At 33.7% G+C, this 18,963-nt stretch overlaps 1 protein-coding gene across 1 annotated transcript in view; it reads left to right on the forward strand.

Moving 5' to 3' along the window:
- EYS (eyes shut homolog) overlaps positions 1 to 18,963 on the forward strand; it is a 1,185,765-nt gene that overhangs the window by 411,547 nt on the left and 755,255 nt on the right. Inside the window, 3 exon segments of the mRNA XM_032484469.1 lie at positions 4,261 to 4,357; positions 4,545 to 4,652; positions 13,703 to 13,848. Coding sequence (XP_032340360.1) covers positions 4,261 to 4,357; positions 4,545 to 4,652; positions 13,703 to 13,848 — 351 coding nt within the window.

The following is an 18,963-nucleotide window of genomic DNA, read 5'->3' on the forward strand; positions in this document are numbered from 1 at the left end:
TAATTTAATTCAAAGGACTTATTTTCCCAATGCAACCACTTCATCCATATGTCTCCAAGGTGAAAGGAGCCAATAGTTTCTTTAAATGAACTTTACAAAGGATTAAAAGGTGGAAAGCAACATGTTGTAGTGAAGGGAAGCATCAGATCATTTATGTGTGCTATTGATTTACAATGGGAATTCTAAGCCTGATAGATTTGTAGTACAGGAGGAGGGGAGCAATTGCATTTAAACGCTATTACTTCCGTATATATACTGTCATTACGGTAATGCCAGATTACCTGAGGTGCATCATTTTGAGCACCAAATAAATGTGTCACTTGTTAGAATGGTGTGTCTAAATTAAAAATTACTCCTTCTGACAATTAAAAACATGTGCTCATGTAGTAGTGTATCTCTATTAGGTTTAAATAGCTGTGGAAATTTATACTGGGAAAATTCTTCAAGGAAAATATGTGTTGTTGCCAATTAGCTTTAAAACATGTCAAATGTTTATTACATGTAAAAATAATAGCTTTTATACTCATTTTCTAAGAGCTTACTTTCAAATCATGTAAAAATAAAAGCTTATTAGAGCCTATTGAAAACATTAGTTCTATCTTTTTATATATCATCGTTTTTAGAGTTAAATCTGCAATTTTTTCTCTAATTTTAAAGAAAATATTGATATTTGTATTGTACTGTTTTAAAATAAAAAGAAAACAATAATTTTAAATATTTTCCAACTGCCAAAAGGAGAAAGTTCTCTTTTTTTGTTTGTTTGTTTTCATAAAGTTTTAAAATCTAAGGTCTAGGGAAATTAAAATTTTAACTAAGAAGAAATAAAAATAATGCCTTTCTAATGCTTTAAAGATAAATTATTTTAATCCTTTTTTTTTATTACTTTAAAATGTATGGTTCTACACTACCTTTTTTGAATACATAAAAGATACACCCTTGTGTTTCACTATTTACTTCATTTTTAATTACTCCAAATGATATTACTTCTAATGTAGGAGTTGTCAAGATATAGCCCGGAATGATATAATGCTTTTGAAAAAAAGGTTTTATGAAAACTTATCTATTGTTAGTGTGCTGTTCTATTGCATCCCTTCCAGAGAATGAGGTATCAAAGAAGCTACATTTGTTGTAAATGAGAATATACTGAGATTTTAAAAAATTATACCTATAATCTACATTGATTTAGTTTCTGGATTGGAGCAGTAGTTTTAGTAACTAATTTCAATGTTAAAATATTATTTATTAACCAGTCATGTGCATCTGCTATGAAGATCATAGGCAAAACACTGTAAGAAAAAGATCAAGAGAAACTTTGAGAATTTCTCATTCTTTGTGTGTGAAGAACTCTATTGCAGTTAATAAAATAGAGTCTGCTGAATAGTTCTGGATAGAGATAAACAGCAGGGGAACAGTGTAGAATTAATTCACTGTTCTTTGAGTTTTGACAGACTTTTAGCTGTTACTGCATATATTCAAAAAATGTACCCGTCACATGAATATATATCAACTTTTAACACCAAGGACTAGGGAAAATTTAGTTTGAGACTAAGTATGTATACATTTTGCTCCTTTAAATCCCCCAAACTTAAACTTTCTCAGCAAAACTTTGGCTTATTTTAAGTGCAATCCACATCAACTTTATTTTTCCTCCCAGTGCCTGCTCCATTTCAGCAATCTCATTTCCGCAGACCATTGACATATGTTGCTAGTTGGTGACAAAGCTCCATCTCAGAAATGTCAAACTAAATGAGTAAGGCAAAATCATGGAAAAACACGGTCATCCTGTGAGCTGTCCCAGTTCCCAGGTCCTGAATGTTCTGATTCATCAGCCCAGCTGAACTCAGGGAGACACTCTGGCACTCCTCCAGCTAGCCAGCATCCCCGAGTTCCAGTGCCTCGAAAAAACATTTCTAAGATACAACTTAATGTCAAAATGCCCTTCTCCCAGAGAAAGCTAGTCGTGCTAAAAGTCAGAAATGTGAAATACCTCCAAGTTTCTAAATCTTTAACATGTAAAAAAAATCAACTACAGTAAGAGATCTTATAGCTTATTGTGTTATTTATAACTGTCCTATGACATTTGTAATTTATAACAGCAATGATTGGTGAATTGTGTTGAAGCCCATTGGGGTAATAATTTGGTCACCTAAAATGAGGAGACCCATATTCACTTGGAAATGACTCATTTCCAATAACAAGATTTGCTCTTAATGCTGAGGATGCAATATCTAGTGCCTGAATGAAATTACAAGCATGCAACTTCAGAGTTTAACTTGAAGGATTCGATAATTAAGTAAGAAAAAAATAGGATAAATTAATCCCAATGCTCAGCCAGAAGACTGCCTGGTCTGTCAGTCACATAAGCACTCAGGTTTCCCATTACTGTTTCAAGGGGCATCTGTGTCCCATCCTTCTACTTTTAGCGTATCATTGTCTCCATATTTAAAGGGAATTTTTTTTTAAGATATCATGTAGTAGGTTCTGTTATTTAATTTTATTTTTATGTTCTTTTTTAAATTTTTAAACAATTTTATTGTGGTATAATTTCTGTACAGTAAACTACACATATTTCAGATGTAAAATTTGATGAATTTTGATAGATGTATACACCCATGAAGTCACCACCACAATCAAGATACCTAAGACTTCCATCACTCCCAAGAGGTGCAAATTTCAAACCCCCAATCTATCCCTTCCCACCCCTTTACTCCCAGTATTAGTTTGTTTCTGCCTTTTTATTGAAGTGTTTTTAAATCATATTTAATGTAAATATTGTTCTATATGGCTGTAAATAAATCATCTTGCTATTGGTTTTCTACTTTTTGTATCTGTACTTTCTTTGTCTCCATTTGGATTAAGTAATTTCAGGTTTTGACATTATCTTCTGCTAACGAGGCAGCTGGATTTCACAAGACTTTGTATCAACTTCCCAAACTCTAACTGGAAGTGGGTTTGGATCTTGACCTGACAGCAGATGCCACGGAGAATGGCAGTGGTTGGTGGCATAAGTGATGTGAAAGGATAAAGCAAGCCAGTTCCAGGTTCTTGCTTGGAAATCGGAGTGAGGAAACGCGGAGAGAGTTTTCTGCTCAGCAGTAGGTGCTGAAGCTAAAAGGTCATGATACAGAGTTAGAGACAAGGGACGATGTGCTTGCCATCCACATGTCAGTATTACAAAGGATTTGAAACTTTAAACATGAAGAGATATCTGCATAAAAAATAAGAAGGAGAAACTCTATGAGAATATCCTACGGGAGGAAGACGGCCATTCATAGGGAGCTAGACCACCCTCCCATTCAGAGACTTAGCTCCAACACCCATCTACATATGGGCCATTAGTAAAGTTTTCTTAGAGTAACTTGAATGTGATTATGTTCCTCAAGTTAAAAGATCTGAGTAGACATACACATTATAATGTCACTTCAACGATTTGGTGCTTAGTTATAACACTGAAAAAATAAGAAAAAGGAAAATCCTCTTGCTTCTTATATTTTCTAACTGGTATAGAAAAAATATCAGCAACAAAAATGAGTATAAATATGCTGCTATACCTAGTTACTATATAACCATGGAAATAATTGTTTCAACAGTCATCATAAATATTAAAATATGTAATGTATTTATGATAGAAATATGCTGATTTTTTTCTGACACAAATGTATTGAAATAATTACAGCTGCCTCTTTCATAAGTCTGTATAATTTACTTTTATTCTTTGTTTTTTAAAAATATAACTGGCATGAGTTTAAATGGATGAGTGATTATTTAGCTCGGAATCAAAATAACTTGTTTTCTTTGAATCACTTGGATATGAAAAGCAATTAAATAATTTGCCTCATCTGCTAACCGCCTTGAATAAATTTGATCATTGAAGCTCAATTTTACTTTAAGATTTGTCATCCCATTAATTCATTTGCTTTCCAGATCATTTCAATTATTTCTGTTCAAAAACTCACAAAGTCCTTAAAACAACAGCAACATTAGCAACAACTTTGTGTCCACAGAAGATTTAGGAAAGCGTTCCATCCTTGATTCTTTCATTTGAACTCATTAATTAGAATCTAGCATAATTTTATTCATACATGATGTGAAATCGAGTTGTATGAGAAGCCAGAGATGAGGTGTTTCCTCTTCTTTTTTTTTTTTTTTTTTGTTAACTTCCATTATGAGCATATTCTCCAGACTCTTTACTGCTGATTCTGATTTTCCCACTCGAAGGTGAAGATGGCTGATCTGTACCCATCTCTTCTCTCCTTTCAGGTTTTAAGGGTGAATACTGTGAAATTACCATGAGTGAGTGCCTCTCCCTTCCTTGTCAGAATTACGGTGACTGTAAAGATGGGCTCAACAATTCCAGGTAGATAAAAACAAAAAACAAAACACAAATCTGGATACATGTTCATGCATCTAGATGGATCTAGATATGTGCATATTTATAATGTCAGTTTTGAGAAATTGAACACCACTTCAGATGACTAACAATTTGCCATGCTATGATTATTTGGCTTTAAATTTTTCTCTCTCCTCAATTTGTTGTTTAAAAGGTGTGTTTGCAGACCTGGCTTTTCTGGACCTCTGTGTGAAAGTGAAACTAATGAGTGTTTCTCTAACCCTTGCAAAAACAATGGAATCTGTGTGGATCTGACAAACATGTTAGAGGGGACATTTTTTCTGAATCAATTATTTTGTATTTAGAGTGTAACAAATAATAAAGTGAGCACACATGTACCTATAATTCAGCTTAAGAAGCAGAACATTATTGATGTTGCTGGTAGTCTTGGGCTTGTCCTCAAGTTCTCCTCCATCTTCCACCCAATTATACGAATATCCTGAATTTGTTTACTGTCCTTGCCTTTTGTGTGCTTAATTAACTATTTGTAAATAGGCCTGAACAAAACACTCTTTAGTTTTCATATTAGTATAATTGGAAAAATATTGCATACAGTCTTCTGAAACAATTCATTTTGTTGACATGACATTCCCTCATTATCTGTTAGATCGTGTATCTGCCGCTCATTTTTAACTATTGTAGAGTACTCTATTTAAATAGATGCCAACACCACTGATCATTCTCCTGGTTGTGGGTATTTGGGTTATTCACCTCTTCTTTCTTACAAATAATAATGCTGTTAAGTTTTTCAAATATTTCTCCAAATACACATGTATCAGTGTCACTGTAGGTTTCATACCCAGAGAATAGTTGGACCATTGGGTAGACACTTTCACATTTACTGGTATCATGTTTTTATTTTTTTCCAGTTCATTTTGAAAATGAAATATTCACAGTCTCAACAGAAGTGAATAAATGTTCCTGTTTGCATTGTCAAAATGTTCCATTTGGGCTTATCTGCTGTGTGTGTAAATTATACTTCCTTGTGGTTTGTCTCTGTATTCCCATGATGATTTATCAGGCTGAGCACTTTTTCATACATTTCAAGATATTTCACTTTTCCTTTCTGGAAATGCCTGTTTAGGGCATCTGCCCATTAATGCCTCCTTCTTATTGATTTGTAAGAATCTTTATGTATTCTAATCACCACTCCTGTTGGTAGTTGCCTGTACTACTGAAAACAGCTTCTACTGCTTGTGGCTTGACAGTTCACCTTCTTTATGAAGAGTCTGAGTACTAAAACTTATTTTTAATGTAATCGAATTCATCGGTTAGTTTGCATATGTTGAGCTTTTTCAATCGTGTTTGAAAATGTTTGCCCTAGGATAGAAAGATGTTTCTTATATTTCCTTTTAAAATATTTAAAATTCTGACCTTTATAATTAAATCTTAATCTCTCTGGAATATTGAGCGTGTTTGTTCTGTTAGCAGAAAACCTGGAAACTCGGTGGTTAAAAATAACAATCTTTTATTATTATTTTCATATCTGTGGTCTTCTGACATTTGGCTAATACAAGTTGGGTTCATCCAGGTTTCTCTGGGATGTAGCTGATGGGGAGGCATGTTTGCAAGTCTGTTATGTCAGCTGAAATGGCTCCACTTCAGATGCCCGTCATCTTCTGTGTACTAGCAAGTTCTTTTTTGTGGAATGGCAGGGGTTCCGGAGGATGAGTGGAAACATGTAAAACCTCTTAAGCTCTAGGTTCAGAAATAGCACCCTTCCTCTAGATCACTGTCCAGAAAGAGAATCATGGTCAAGCTTGAAAGTGTGGTGCAAATAAGCTCTCTCTGCCCATATTAAAGCTCTGGCCAGGAAGAAGAGTGGGAAAGATTTAAGATAAACAAGGCTCTCAGCTAACCAGGAGACAGCCTTAGCCACTGGAAAATAGATCCACAGAAAATACACAGACTGAAGCATGAGAAATTCACTGCCTGGTTATATCAGTGTTTTTAATTTATTCTGTCCTCTTGGTTATTGAAACTGAGGGCTGAAACAGTTAATACTTAAACCTAATGACATCATTTAAAGATTAATTCCTTGAGATAGGATGGCATGTAGATGATAGCTCCAATTCTTTACAAAGCCACTGCAAAGCTGCACACTGGAATTGACATTTTCTGACACTTGATAATATGTTTGTTACCCAACTGAACTACAGTCTTTATAAGTCACAGTCATCAGTACACTTAGGTCACTAAAAATAATATCAGTCTACTGAAAATCTGTAACTAAACAGAGAAGTCACCAGAACAATTAGAGTAACAGGGGCAGGTTCATTTAAAAAAATACAGAAAAGAAAATTTTCCAAAGTCCTGGCTGGTGTGATTATCATAGCCATCTCATTATCAAAAATAATATCGTGACCAGTCAGTGAGTGATAGTCATGAGTTTAACAGTCCTCTACTGTTAACACAGTTGAAACAATTGGTTAATATACATTTAACTAAAAAACAAAAATCTGCACATTCTCCTTTAAATCTTTGCCTAGAAATCAGATATTAATCCAGAATTATTTTTATTCTAGTGAACACTTTGCAATAGCACCGTTATTTCAGATTAAATCTGTGCCAAAATGTACTAAAATTATAATAATAATAATGATATACAAAGACTATTTTAAAGATAATCACTCTGTGGAGAAAATATATTGGGTAGAAAGGGTTGGTTTATTTTTTACTTTTTGCTTGAGGTATGCAAAAGGTACAACCCCTCAAATTACAGCATCTTAAAGAAGATAAATTGAAACACACAAAATAAACTATGCATATGATAGCATATTCAGTATCCTCTTAGATTAATATAAATTTGATAGCTTTTCCATGTGCAAAGTACTGTATTTACTTTTTATTATATTTATTTGTATACTTAAATATGTCTGTATCTATTAAAAAACGAAAAATTAGAAAAGAACAGATAATAAAATTTACATCACATCATACAACTAATTAAAAATTTTAAAATACTATCTACAGTATTTATTTAACTTCATATAATGTTAATGTAAACCATGTTGCAAACATAAATTAGATTGTTCATGTTCTGATTAAGAAACTTCAGTGCTTACAAAGAATTGTAGTTCAGGAATGCAGATTTAGTGTCACAAGAAAGCAGTATAAATTTCATTAAAATGTATTATATATTCTCACAAAATTGCTATAACATAGGCTAAGAAGTTCTAATCATAAAGTTTTACCAGGAACATTTTATAGTCTTATTTTAGTATTTGACTGTTTTCATAAAAAAATCTATTGAAAGAAATATAAATCAAATCTTAATACTACAAAAACATTTTTAAATCAAAGCTCTCATTAAAAAATCTGTATTGTTTTGGATCTTATAATATGATTTAATCAGTATAGTGGCTATATTTTAAGATAACTCAGCTTTCTAGAAGCATAAAAACAATTTCTCTACCTATTAATTCCTTTCTCATCTGAAATAAGATGAAAACAAGAAAAAAGAATAATGTAAAATAGGAGTTCATCTTAGGGCTGTAAGCTCCTATGATTATCTTGCATTCTTCCATCTTTTTTCATTATGGCAGTATCACCTCATATAAATTACAGTTACTCTTCCTAATCTCTATTTTAATGTATTGAATTTTCTTCAGCAGTTACCTGTTAAAAAGTATTTTAGTGGTTGAAAAAGTATGTTGAAAATCTAACTAAAAAGTTTTAGATCACCATCAAATTAAAAGAAATTTGAACAAAAACGTTCAAAACCTTGACAACCTATTAACGTTTAATTCCACTGAAACTTTTGAAATAAAAATCTTGTCTTTAAATTAGAAACTTCTATTTCATTAAAAATATATTACATATTTCATGGTCTTAATGTTTTCATTGAGATAGGATATTTTAACATATGCATGTTTCTGTTTTAAAATTTGTTGAAAAAACTTTCACTGAAAGGAAGAAATGTTTTAGCGACTTTTAGTATACAGTGTAATAACTACTATAAAATTAAATGGGTCACTTAAGGGATTAATAAAAACAAGTTTATCTTGTGTTATTTTCCCCTTAACCTAGGTAGATGTGATCTGCATAAAGAAGGTGATGATGGAAGAAAAAATACAGTACTGCTGAAGGAGGGTTCATGGTACTTTAACCAGAGGCCAGTAGGAGGAGACATCTGGTGGGGATCCTTTCAGAAACAACCATGCACTTTCATTTTTTAAATGTTTTGAGGGGCCAGGGTAGGTGCAGAGAGAATGAGTCGGGAGTGTGAAGTGCTGTGCCTGCCTCTCCGATTTGAGAGGTAGAAGGGGGTAGAAGGGGAAGGGAAGAGAGAGAGAGAGAGAGAGAGAGAGAGAGAGAGAGAGAGTGAGTGGGGGAGGGGAGGGATGGAGGAAGAGAGAGCACATGCATGTTTTAATTTTCCTAGGAAAGATTAAACACAGAGATTCTAGGTAGAAGCTCTATTCCGGAATCAAGATTTAATTTTCTTAGAAATATTCCCTAACATTGTGTAATAAATGAATATAACTTTTAGTAATAAAACTACAGAAGGACTCAAAGTTAAAATTCAGTTGGTAACTAGAATTGAAAAGTAAGCAGAGGAGAATTCTGGGTAAGAAAAAAATACGTACATACATTCTCAAAATGATTATACAGACAAATAAAAATTAAAACTACCTCTGTTTTGTTGTGTTTGTTCATTTGTTTTGTTTTTATAGATTCCACATATAAATAAACTCATGGTATTTGTCTTTCTCTGGGTGACTGACTTCACTTAGTATGATAGCCTCTGGGTTCATCCATGTTGTTGCAAATGGCAGGATTTCCTTCTTTTTTATGTCTGAGTAATATTCCATTGTGTGTGTGTGTGTGTGTGTGTGTGTGTGTATTTTTCACATCTTCTTTATCCATTCATCTGTTGATGGATACTTAGGTTGTTCCACATCTTGGCTATTGTAAATAATGCTGCTATGAACATTGGGGTGCATGTATCTTTTCGAATTAGTGTTTTCCTTTTCTTTGGGCAAATACCCAGAAATGGAATTTCTGGATCCTATGGTAGTTTTTTTTTTTTTTTTTAATTTTTTTGAGGAACCTCCATATTCTTTTCCATAGCAGCTGTACCAATTTACATTCCTATTGGTAGTGCACAAGGGTTCCCTTTTCTCCACATCCTTGACAATACTTATTTCTTCTATTTCAATAAAAGCTGTTCTGACAGGTGTGAGGTGATATCTCAAAGATACAGAGATCAAATTGGTTATTTCCAGAGGGGTGAGGGGTGAGAGGATAAATGAAACAGGTAAAGGGGACTAAGAGGTACCAACTTCCAATTATAAAAATAAACAAGTCACAGGGACGTAACGTACAGCCAAGGCAATGTAGCCAACAATATTGTAGTAACTTTGTATGGTGACAAATGGTAATTAGACTTATCATGCTGATTATTTTATATAAAATATGTAATCACTATTTTGTATACCTGAAGCTAATATAATATTGTAAGCCAATTATATGTCAATGAAAAAACTAAACAAATCCCACATCTTCACCATAACAAGACAGAGAACATGAAAATTTTTACATTAACTAATGGAGGAGTAAAAAATGTACATTTAAAATAATGAAAGCAAAGTTTCTTATTGTTAGAGAAAAGGAGTATAGATATAGAAATTGGCTAAGCTAAAAATCAACCCTATTATGTCAAATTAGAAATGAGGTGTTAGTATGAATCCATGAATTAACAGGTTAGTGTTTATAATATATATACACACAAGCATATACCAAGATATAGAAATGGACATATATGTGTGCATATGCATATACAGACACACAGTTAAATAAATACAAGTATATGTGTGTGTGTGTGTGTGTATACACACACTTATCTTGATTCCAAATAGCACTCTTCACTTAAAGGAGCCAGGGTTCCTTGGAGAAATGGCTGATTTCACATATAGGACAGGAACTATATAAGGTAAACTTGCACTAGAAAGTAAGAAAGTGCTCAAAGAATGATGGAGGTAAGTCAAAAGGATACAAGAGACAGCTTGAAGAGGTTCTCAGTATTCAAATCTCAGACATATTGAGGATTAAAATAAATAACAATAGTTTTATAATAATAATATTAATGTAATATATAATAATATTGTATATAGTATAATTATAATAGTTTTGACTCATTGAATAAAATAAAAATCATGAATCCATATAGCTACAATCAATAACTGAATAAATGACCAAATGAATAAATGAATGAAAGAAAATGAAAAGCTCTTCCTAACAATCAAATGTCGTCTAGGAAATGTTGAATAAATGATGAGTCAGAAATGCACCATTTGGCAAATTGTGTAGATGATTGATTCAATTTAGACCATCAATCGAGAACATCTCCAGTTTTAAGACGGTTGAAAGTTTCAGATCTAGGGTATTGATTTGATTATGAAGTCACTCAGGAATCTTTCTGTAATCACAGAAAATAAAATTTGGGTGGCAAAAGGTAAGGGATAAGGATATTTCCTCATTTTCAAAACGAGAGAAATAGAGAGGAAATTTTATAAATTTAATGAATAAATTGTTATTTAGATTAGATTGAGAAAGTCAGTAGTCATTATTATAAATCTATCATTGAGAAGAAAGATGTCCCAAAATAATTTCTAATATTCAACATTCCAGATGAGAAAGTAGATTTTCCAACTCCTGGAAATATGATAGAGCTGTCCTAATACGTGCAACAAATGTCTAAATTGAGGTCAAAGTCATTAGCTTATGTATTTTGTAGTAATATAACATTTTCAAACCCATCAGTATGAAAAAAATCATTTACTGGTCCTAATTTTTACTGCCACATCTGAGAACACTCTGCCCAACTCCAACTCTGTCACCCCCTGAAATCATCATGGATTCACTGAGAACAGGGAACAGCAATCAAGGACAGTATCATTAGCAAGCATAACTTGATTTTAGTAAACATTTAAAAGATTCTTTTCATGATCTTGCACTGGATTGAAAGATACTAGTGAGACAGTGGAGATGGAGAAAGTTTTTCCTATTTGAACATAACTGCAAAGAGTCACAGTAATTGGATTAACATCACCCTAAAAAAGTGATTACAGTCATTTCCCTGGCCACATGGTGAGATCCTGAGAAGTACAGTTCTTTCTTACACCCACAGGACATTGCACATGCAATTTTAATGCCTTCTGTCCAAAGATTGCAAAGATTCTACTCTTTCTTAATGAATAACAGGTAAAAGTTTTTCTGTCCCTAACTTCTCTCTGAGACCTTCAAAAGCAAGGTCAGGCTTATTTACCCTTGGATCTGGGTACATGACCAATGTCTAGCACGCAGTCATTTAGTATGTGGTGTGTGAGGAGCTTGTGCTTCTGAGATTCCTGGTTATGTTGGCTGTTTTCATTGAAATTACAATTATGTCAAAATTGAAAGAGTTTCTTCAAAAAATCAGAATAAAAATCTGCCCAAAGCATTGCAAAGAAACTTGGTGAAACTTTTTTTTTTTCCCTAGACATCTGCAAGAGGGGAAATAAACACAATGATGTAAAGTTTGTTTTATTAAGTGTACTTTTCTCTCAACTTAATCTATAGAAATTAGTTCCATGTTTTCATTAGTATTTTTCTGTGAATATAGAAGTTAAATTAGGGAACACTAAATTATCTTATCTCTTTTATCTTTTTCTTAACATTTTCTATTGGTTTTATCATCAATTATTTGGCTGTTGCTTTTACTGATACTATTTCATATATGCAGAACTAAAATGTGTCACAATTACATCTCAAGAGGATTGGTCTTCTACCTCTGGGCAAATAGATACAGACTAACTAGGTGTTTAAACACAGATATGTTGAGCACAATATCCAAGAACAGACTGAGAATAAATTCAGGGTGATTCAGCCTCATGTGCCCATGTATATAGCTGCCAAAGCTTAGACTGTAAAGGACAGAAGTCAAGAATCAAATGACACAGGGTCTGAATCAATAGAAAGAAATTCATGTAGGAACAAAGAAACACTTCCAAAGAAAAGTCAAGGACAAATCTGAACTCAGCAACTCAGAGTCATCGATGTACAAGCTAAAGAGGGGACAACTGGACATTGAAAAGGGGTTCAGATGAAGTTTCTGGAAACCATTCTCCATGACAAGGCTTTTGAGTCACTCCCTCTTGAAGTTCATGATACTTTGAGTCTGACATCTAATCATTGACTAACATCCAATTTCTCCAACATCTGTCAGTATGATTAAGCACTAATGAAATTATTTTTGATAAAAGGATTTTTTTTGAAGTTAACCAGGAGTGATTTAATATCAGGAAAAATAGTCATTCAACCCACATGGAGATTAATCTTTAATTTTCAACACAAAATACAGTTAAAGATTATATTTACACAATAATGAAATGATTCTAGGTACAGTATTAAGCTCAGTAGTATTTATCAAAGTTCTAGTAATTATTTACCCAAACACGTTCATTTAAAAAAAAATTTCCCACATAAAGAACTTTCAAGGAGAAAAATATCTAGAAGATTGTTGGAGAAGGTCATAAAGAAGACTCGACCTTGGTTGACTCAGGAGCTGGACCAGGGTAGTGAGAGGTTCCTAACCCCTCCCCATCCTTGAAATGTGCACTCCACCCACCACCCACATGCTAGGAGCACAGCGAGTATGCAGCCTCAGATAATAATGTGCTATTGAACCTTAGTAAGGCCTCTGTATAAACTTAAGATTCTGATAAGCAGAGATCTATTCATCTTGTGGCGCCCAAGAAAAGCCTCGTATGTAAGTGCCCTTGCTTATTAAACTTGTCACCTACCAGTCTGGGCTGGTCTGTGTGTCTCTTTCTTTGGTTTCTTCGTGCTCTCTGTGTGCAGGGCCAGTTTCAAATTTCTCTTGGGGAACTCCCAAGGCTTCCAACCAACAAAGAAATTATATTTTTGTTTTTTAATATATAAAGCATCTTCAGAAATCATTTTAATTGGCAAAATTGTTTTAAAATATCTATTCAAAAACACAGATTCCTTTCACATACTTTACTAGAAACAACATTCCAGAAGCCCTCAATGAGCGTGCTAGCTTTGATATATTCTTTTTTTTCTTTCACTTTTTCTCACTTCCCATTTTCTTCTATTGAGCAGTGTTAATTTCTGGTGTACAGCATGTTTCAGTCATATGTGTATATACTATATTTCTTTTCATAAGCTTTTTCATTATAGGTTACTTTCCTAAATAAATGAAATGGAAATATTACCATTTATTTATATTAAAAGTCTGATGTTTAATATACACATATGAATTATGTATATAATCAAATCCTATTTTATTTCTCATTTTTTCTCTAGATTTTTATGTAATTGTGGACCTGGGTATCATGGATCTTTTTGTGAACTGGATATAAATAAATTTGAAATCTCACCTTGTCCTAATGGAGAAAATTGTGTCAACAGAACAGGTGGATGCCTCTGCCTCTGTGCTCCTGGTTATACAGGTAAACCTCTAAGTGCCCTGATTGTATCACCACGTTGGCTGTAAAAAATTGGCTCTCTCGTATCAACTCTGCAAAACCTGAAATAGCCCATCACATGCAAGGTGGACAGGAGAGTCAAAGACTCTTTATTTCTTAAAAAAGAAATTAATAAAAACAAAAATTATGCTTTTTAATCTAAAATTCATTAAAGACTGAGAAATATGTGGATTATCTATCAAGGTATTTTATACTTTTATGGTTTTTTGAATTGAAGTTCACCTGAAGTATATTTATATGCTTATAATATAGAAAAAAAAGTATGATGAATGAATATTCTAAGAAACAATACTGTTATATCCATTACACAAATGTCATTTTAAAAAAAATAGTAAGTTTAGCTTTTTTAAACACACTTATGGGCTGGAAATCAATCAGGGAATCCTTGTGAATTTCAAGTTCCACCAGAAAAACATGATTTGGAGTCAGCTGACTTAATGATAATCATTCCACAACATCAATTTTATCCAAAAATAAGTGCAAAAGTCATTAAGGAACTTAAAAAAGGGAAGAATATTGGCCCTCTAAACTTCTGCTATGAAAATGAATTTATGAAATGCAAAAACCATGTTATTTTGGCTAACCAATATTAATTATGTGGGCCCAGCAAGAATGTATTCAAATCTCAAATCACAATGTATTAATGTCCAAATTCTACACCACTTGGATCTTTTGGGTTCCTTTCTTGAAGGAAGCAAGTTAAGTGAATCTAATATTAGATTACAAGCTCTCAGGAGTAATAAAACACATAGAAATGATATTGAAAAACAAACCTGATAAAGAACTTGAAGCATTTCCAGTGAGTAAGTGATCCAAAGGCAAGAGAAAGTTAAGTTACCAGGACAAAATCCTGCAGGTGTCTTTCCTGAGGAATAATGATAACTTCAGAGGTTACCTTGGTAACAACTGTTACAGGCACAAAAATCTCAGCATAAATTAAAAAATAAATTAAAACTATGATGTTATTACATAAATAAGAAGCATTACATTTTGGCTGTAAAACCATGTCTTTTCTAAATTTCTGATGGCCCATCATCTTCCAAATTATTGACATTTGTACTTGGGACCACACACATCCAACCAGAAGTACCATTCCCCGTGTTGTTGTTTTGCTGCTATCACTGCTGCCAATGGTGTTAAAATAAGAAATGACACACTGAGCTTAATATGACTGAGAAACACTTTTTGTAAAATTACTTGAGATAACACAGTGTCCTGACATTTTAAATTTATCCTGAAGTTTGAAGGATTAACATGTTCTTTATTTTGCTTTTCACAACCCCTCTATTTTCACTGCAAGCTATGGTTCTTAGCATCGTTTCAAAATTTAAGATTGAGTTACCAAATAGACGCTGCGGTAGAGAAGTTGAGTACAAAGCTGGCTGTATTATGTAGTCTGCAATCAAAACATTAATTTGGGAGTCTTCAGACATGAACTCTGGTGCTGAACAGGATCACAAAGGAGGGAGTGTAGATAGCACAGAGAAAAAGGACCAAGGACTCAGCCCAGAGGCACTACTGTGTTTAAGGGTCCAGAGTAGAAATAAGAACTAGCAAAGGAAATTTAAAAATGCAGTCAGTGATACAGGAGTAAAAGCAAGAGCAGATAAAGTTGTTTTGTTTTTTTTTTCAGGTTTAAAATCTAACATGTATCATCTTAACTTTTTTTATTGAAGTTCAGTCAGTTTATAATGTGTCAATTTCTGGGGTACAACCTAATGTTTCAGTCATACACGTACATGCATATATTCTATCTCATATTCTTTTTCATTGTAGGTTACTACAAGATATTGAATATAGACATGTAAATTATTTCGAGTAGAGGGAGTGATCAACTGTGTCACATGTTATTATGACATCCAGTAAAATAAGGACTAAGTATTAACCATTGGCATTAGCAACACAAACGTCACTGGTGACACTGGCAAGGAGGCAGTTTTGCTGGAGAGGAGGGTGCAAACATGTGTTTGAAGTAGATTTAAGAGAGAATGTGAGAAAATGGCTGAGATGAATATATACAGCTTTTTAAAGGAAAATTTTTATTTTTATTTATTTATTTTTAAAGAAGGTACTGGAGATTGAACCCAGGGCCTTGCTTGTGCATGCTAAGCATGTGCTCTACCACTTGAGCTACATCTTCCCCTCTAAAGGAAGATTTCTATTTTTTAAGAAAATAAGAAATGGGGCAGTAGTTTGAGAAAGGAGTGAGATTGAAAATAAACAGTTTTTTTTTTATTTTTTGTTTGGTTTGGTTTTTATTTTACATGCTTGTTAAATGACTCTGACCTCTGTATGGAGAATGGGTTAAGAGTTTCCGTAATAGAAGCAGAAAGACTAATCAGGAAGTTTTGGAAGTGGTTGAGGTGTTAGCTTATGGTGAGTTAGATTGGCGCTGCCCAGCAGAGCTGGTGAAGAATGCCGCACCTTATACGTGCTAGATAAATATTCATGAATGTTGAGCATTTAATACAACATAATAGTAAAGTGTACCACTGAACTAAATGCCAGTTTTTATTAATCATTGATTAATCAAAATATATCCACTGTTCATCTTTGATGAAAAAAACTCCAACTTCTTCTCATGGATTCCCTGAGTTCTGAAACACTTTTTATTTATTTTCTATTATTTTGGGGTTTTCAAGCTGTTTTGGAAGGATGCTCACATAAACACATTCACGGAGCACATACTGTGTAACTGATTCCTGGGAAGGCCACTTAAGAAACAATGATTTTCTTTGGGCTTCCTTGCAATCTCTAAATTGGAATTTGTGTGGCCTGTTTCCCAAGGAAATTTTGAATTTTGAACTCAGCAAATTATGCTTGTTTTTTGGTTAACTCCACTGTAGGCTTCTCATGTTGGAAGAAATGAGCTTTCCTCTTAATTTCAAGAAGATTTATTGGCAGGGTACAAACACCTGGCTCACAGGCCATTGTGAAGGCGGCTTCACACCTGGATGGATGGTTTAGTCTGAGGCTCAGGGGACCTCCATGCAGTGACTTGTGTGGCCAGCGTGTCCTGTACATGTTGTCAATTCTGAGTTGATTTAGCCCTCATTTCAGGCCATCCGAGATGGGCAACTCACTAAACTGCTTCCCGGGAGGATTGGAGTATTAAATTCTCAAATTTGTGCTAGAAAGCTATGGCCATAAAAATCATTCATTCATATTTACTCTCTCCCTTATACAGATATATTTGAAAGAGCTCATAACTTAGCATGATCTATACTAGATATATTAGTTGCCATAGGGAAAAATTATGTAGAAAAGCGATTATGAGGGACTCGGATAATATTAGAAGTTGGGCAGATAACTTTAAACAGTGCAGTCAGGAAAGGCCTTGGAAAACCAAACCTGATTTGGTTTAAGATTGAAATGCCAGTAATGTAGTGGTAGATACATACATATGTGTATAGATAAGGAGATAAGATGAAATATATCAAGAGCCAAAACTGTACCTAAAAACCTACAAAGAGAAGACTATTTCCCTAAAAACAGATATATTTCATATAATTGGACCTTTAAGAGATGCACTACAGTCATGCTGGCAGTGGGGTCCCCAGAGGGCTCCAGGCTTAGCCAAGCAGAGGTTAAACCAATGCAAAGGCTGTGACATTCCCAGGGGATGTAGAATCTGCAGGGTGTATATGTAAACCTACAGGGCGAAAAGTCATCCTTCTACCACAATTTTTTAAATATTTTGTTTCTTTTTATATTTTTTTACTTTATTATTTTTGGGGTTTTTGGGGGGTAATTGAGTTTATTTATTTATATTTATTTATTTTAATGGAGGACCTCATGCACGCTAAGCACATGCTCTACCCCTGAGCTATACCCTGCCCCCATCACAAATTTAGCAGGAGAAACACCTAAGAATTCTAGCTGTAGTTGGTGGTCTGGTATTCTGCTGGAATCGAGAAAAAAATAGACAATGTACAAAGACTGGTCTAATTGCAAAGATTTTGAAGATTCCCAGATTCCTTGAAAGACTTTCATTTCCGCAACTGTGTGTAATGAGGGCCCCGTGGTTTGCAATAAGTACACTTTAGCCACTTCTTAATTGTGAGTCTGAAACAACATTTACATGTAAAATGTACCATGCTGGCAATAACAACGGGAAAGCTCTGACTTCCCAAATACAGCTGCGTGAAGAGTGGGGGGATAGTATCTAAGGTAAATATAGAAAACAAAGGAAACCTGCTTCAAGAAGCAACTACGTCCCATTCCTAAATATTCTGCCTGGAATTTACCCCCATATTTCAAAACAACCTGCTCATATTGTTGTTTGTCGATTTTTTTCTAGTTTGCACATTACCCTAAGTAAATTTTTTTTCTATGGGAAAATAAGGAGTTAGCTATCACCATCCCCCTTCATCAACATAAGTACTTTTTTCCTCATTACCTCTTCCCAAAAGGTTGTATCAAAAATGTATTAGTCAAAAAGTCACTGTTAATATTACTATAACTCTATCAATTTCCCTCTTTTATTTTATTTTTGCTCATTTTGGAAAAGATATGCTTATATCCTTTTCCCCAATGATTTTATTATATTCTTACAGAATGCTTAGCTCTAATTTGTAATTGCCAAAAGCTCTTTTTTCTTATCTAATATTTTTAATGTATTTGGTAACTTTCAAGCTTTTTTTTTTAACTATTTAATTATTTTATTTTGGTGGAGGTGGGGCAGGTAATTAGGTTTATTTATTTATAGAGGAGATACTGGGAATTGAACCCAAGACCCCCTGCATGCTAAGCATGCACACTACCACTTTGAGCTATACCTCAGTGATTTTCACTGATTAAAAAGTCTTCTCTTTTCTCTGTAGTAATACTTACAGATTGTTTTTTGTATTGCTTTATTTCTGTCATTGTCTTCATATTTTCCCAAATTCCTTTTTTTTCCCTCTGTGTGTATGTGGTTTTTTCCCTTCATGTATCTCTTAGAAATGTTTTTTTGTTTTATATCAGATAATCCTTGAATATCAGTTGATATTCTAAGAGAGAACTGCTAAAATGCTAACTGAAAACTCTGAGTGAGTGGGAGCGCTGGCCGGGTGAGTTTGGTGCCTGCGTGAGGTCTGA

The sequence above is a fragment of the Camelus ferus genome, chromosome 8, assembly GCF_009834535.1.
Source record: "Camelus ferus isolate YT-003-E chromosome 8, BCGSAC_Cfer_1.0, whole genome shotgun sequence".
NCBI classification, from domain to species: domain Eukaryota; kingdom Metazoa; phylum Chordata; class Mammalia; order Artiodactyla; family Camelidae; genus Camelus; species Camelus ferus.